General features: G+C 38.2%; 1 protein-coding gene across 1 annotated transcript in view; it reads right to left on the minus strand.

The window, feature by feature from the left end:
• The window catches only part of LOC108725201 (uncharacterized), a 5,912-nt gene extending 2,151 nt beyond the window's left edge, over positions 1-3,761 (minus strand). The window contains exons 1-5 of the mRNA XM_018452065.1: positions 3,652-3,761; positions 1,573-1,747; positions 1,380-1,497; positions 878-970; positions 649-764 (exon numbers count right to left, since the gene is read on the minus strand). Coding sequence (XP_018307567.1) covers positions 649-764; positions 878-970; positions 1,380-1,497; positions 1,573-1,747; positions 3,652-3,761 — 612 coding nt within the window. The remainder of the gene's footprint in view (positions 1-648; positions 765-877; positions 971-1,379; positions 1,498-1,572; positions 1,748-3,651) is intronic.

Below are 3,761 nucleotides of genomic sequence, written 5' to 3' on the forward strand. Positions count from 1 at the left end.
CTAAATTCTTTCTGACTGTTGCTCGCGAAGGGCCTCCTTTTATATTCGCGAGTTAGTGGTCCCGCGTGCAGGCCTCGCGTATGTTACTGGTAATGTAGAATTAGGATTAAGGGTATCGGTTGTGAAATGGGATACGGGGATATGTGTCTAAAATAACATTCGTCATCGACCAGTTGCCGGATGTTCGATAGCTCAGAGCCACATGTGTCACTTATTATTGACAATCGCCGTTTCGGTTTATAATCCTTAATCTATTTACTTCTTCTGTTCCTCGGGATAAAGTTCTTCTATTCGACACGTGGTTTGAATTTTTAATTCGATGACTCCATCCCGAGTGGATTACTAGTCCAAAAGGCGAGTGTTAATTGGCTCGTCACCATCGTAACTCCCTTGGTAGAAACAGATGACAGTCTACCGATAATAATCTTTATGGTGATGACGAAAATTCTAATCGAAGAAAAGAACTGTGGAGTCTGGACGTAACAGTACCTATATTACTTAAAGTGTTCAACTGTCGTAAATTAAGAAGACGTTTCTTCTTCTTCAAAGATACCAAGATATTTTGCAATTTTGCATTCCTCTTCATACATCTTCGATATTTTTCCTGCAGAATTTTAATTTTTCGTTTACAATTTTTTTTGTATTCACCAGTGCAGTTCTCAGCATTCGTTTTCTTGGCGTATTTTCCGACAAGTGTGGCGAAACAGCTATTCCCTGATTTTTAATTTTGCATGGTGTACTTAATTGAGAAACGGTATCAATAGCTATAAAAAAATATAATTAATGGAATTTATCGAATAATATAATAAAATTAATTAAATATCTATAATGATTTGTTTCAGGATAACGAATTATCTTAACAAGAAAGAATAAGCACCTTGATGAGTGTTACTAATACTAATAGTAGTACTTTCTATTGGCACAGTTCCAGAAATGTCAGAAAAACAATCAAGAATATCTTGCACAGTTTCTATAAAGAATAATTAATCACACATTCTTCATTCTGTTATTACTACTGTAAGGGGATGTCTTCTATGGATGGCTTAAGCGAAAATAAATAACTGACACTCTTCGTATGCTTGAAAGATAATTATTCAGGAAAACAAAAAAATAAACAGGGTTATACGGAAGGTCTATTCCGTACGGCGATTGTATCGTGACTGCTTCGCTCGGGCATTCGCCTGGCAACGTTAACAAAAAACATCTACTCGTCACGTGTCACAAGCTTAACTATTGGTCCGGCTCTGGATCGCACAGCGGAATCGATAATCGAACTCGAATACAATTATCTCGCAATCTACCTTATTTCTATTATATCTCACTCTATTATATCTCACACTACCAAGTTTATAAAAATCTATTATTGAATATAAACATACCTTGTTCTACTTCAAGCTTTTCGTCCATTGCTTTGAAATCTCTTCCTTCATCTATTGTATCAAATACTTTCTGTTTTTTTGGAAGAGTAGGTTTTATATTACCGACATCTGCGTTTACCTATAAAAAATATTTTACTATCTTAAATATTACGTATTTAATAATTTAATAATTTTGATTAGTTCTATGACATACTTTATGTATAAATGGGATAATATCAGGTCGAATTCTGATACAATTGACAGATGATCTGTCAAAGGCATTTTCTTCAAAATGTAGTGAGCAGAAAGTTGCTTTTTCTGGTACTTCTTCATTATTTAATCCCATCCTTTCAAGCCACTTTTGACGCATATTTGGATTCTTAGGAATTCTACAATTATATATGTTAAAATATGTTCCGATAGCGTTCAATTAGATTATTACACCGGTCGAGAGGGAACGAGACACACACATAAAGAAACGACTGATATATTTAATATTAAGAAAAGGAGGCTATGCGCAACGATACCAATTGAGCGTTATAAAGGAAATTAAATTGTAATTACAAGGTTTTGTTCGGTGCAGTGATATTCGAATCATTGCATTGAGATCACCGATCACTGCGTTCGAATCAGATCGAGCGTCTCTGAATCAACACTTCCCACTAACATTCAACCTTAAAAAGGAGGGTTAAACTTAAGAATTTACTTTAAGTAAATGCGGTGATATTAATGAACTCGAAATGAAATGTCGACACAATAACTAAATTTGTCAAGCAAGGCGGGTGTCATCAAGAACGAAAGAAAGAACATCATACATTAATATTTCTACGTTTGAGGTTAGCCGTCACTTCTTAAAACACATTTATCTCGATCTGACTCGATACGGAATTTCACTAATAACATAAGTAGCAATATAACTTAAACTATGGCGGTGACACTCAACTAAAACATAAACTCGGCAAGCAAAGTATCCGAATGTACTTAACACTAAAGGAAGTGAAAGAAGAGGGAAGAGGAGCAATCGTGATGTCCCTGGTACGTTTCGATGTTTGACCTTGAGGCTGAATCCAGTCACGTATTCATAGACTCCCGCCAACACCAATCCTGGCCTGCCACATTCGGCGGTCTAATGATCAAGAATTTCCTAGTGTGCGGCGGTCAGGTCATCGGATACTTCCAGACGTGGGCGACGGCTGAATGGTCGAGCGCCTCTAAACGTATCGGTTACGGCGATGGAATCGCCCAAGCAACTTCCCCAAGCAACTTCCCCAAGCAACTTTCCCAGGGAATTAGAGAATTAGCAGAGGTCTTAAATACTAATATTTAAATACAATTTATGGCCAGAGAGCTCTCGTCTTACTTGTTATCGAACGCAGTAATTCACTGGTCCGTCCCGTATTGCCGGCACCCTGCACACAATTACTAATTGTGTGCGTAGAGACGGGCAGTCAAAATGGCTGCAAAACCCGTGCACGCGAGCCGAGATTCCCAGATCGCCGACCGGAACACAATATATGTCCCACCCGGTCGACACTGGCGGTTGATCTGGGATGTAACCATGCCCACTCGGCCGCGAACTCAGCAGCTTTCCCGTTTCTCAAAGGACGTCTCCTTTTGCAACGCTCTATGTGCAAACTTCGCACGCACGGACAAATCCGTCCGGACTTTCCAAAAAACGAAAACACTAATGGCGGAACAAAAGGCGCACGTAAAGAGACAGTGGGCCCAACCGAAGCAAGCAACGCCGCTCTGACCGTAGCAAGCAGCGCCGCCCTGATTGCCAGTTGGCGCGACCGAAGCGCCGCACACTAGCGCCAGGCTCGCGCCCCCACGGATGCACTCGGCACGCCCGCGGGCGCGAATTTTGAAATAACGTCAATTCGTAACAAAACAATAAAATATAACAAAATATATAAATATATATATATAACAAAACAGTTATAACAATGCTTATAGCAAATTTGGTTTGAATGCACCAGTGCGCACTCAATATACATTAAGGCTGTTGTACTGAAAATCTATAGTTTACGTTTACTGTAGATTTTCGACACTGGTAGTGCATATCGAAACATGCCTCTAATCTGAACGTAAAAGTAAAATATCTTGAATAATAAATATCTAATATATTTTTTACCAAACAGTACAATAACATGTACTAAGAATTTCGCGATTTAACTATTTCTATATTTATATTAAACACATCTTTATATTGATTTGTGTACAACAGCTTTAATATGCACTATGAGTGCGCACTAGTATATGCCAAATACATTATTAATATTAATGTACATACCTGTGAAATGTAATTTTTTTGGCATAAAATTGTTCCCATTGTAGTTGTATTTTATTTTTTCGACTATTGGCATTTCTACTTTTACAACCTTTAGCCCAACAATCTGGCAT

The sequence above is a fragment of the Mycetomoellerius zeteki genome, unplaced genomic scaffold, assembly GCF_001594055.1.
Source record: "Mycetomoellerius zeteki isolate Tzet28-1 unplaced genomic scaffold, Tzet1.0 scaffold331, whole genome shotgun sequence".
Classification (NCBI taxonomy): domain Eukaryota; kingdom Metazoa; phylum Arthropoda; class Insecta; order Hymenoptera; family Formicidae; genus Mycetomoellerius; species Mycetomoellerius zeteki.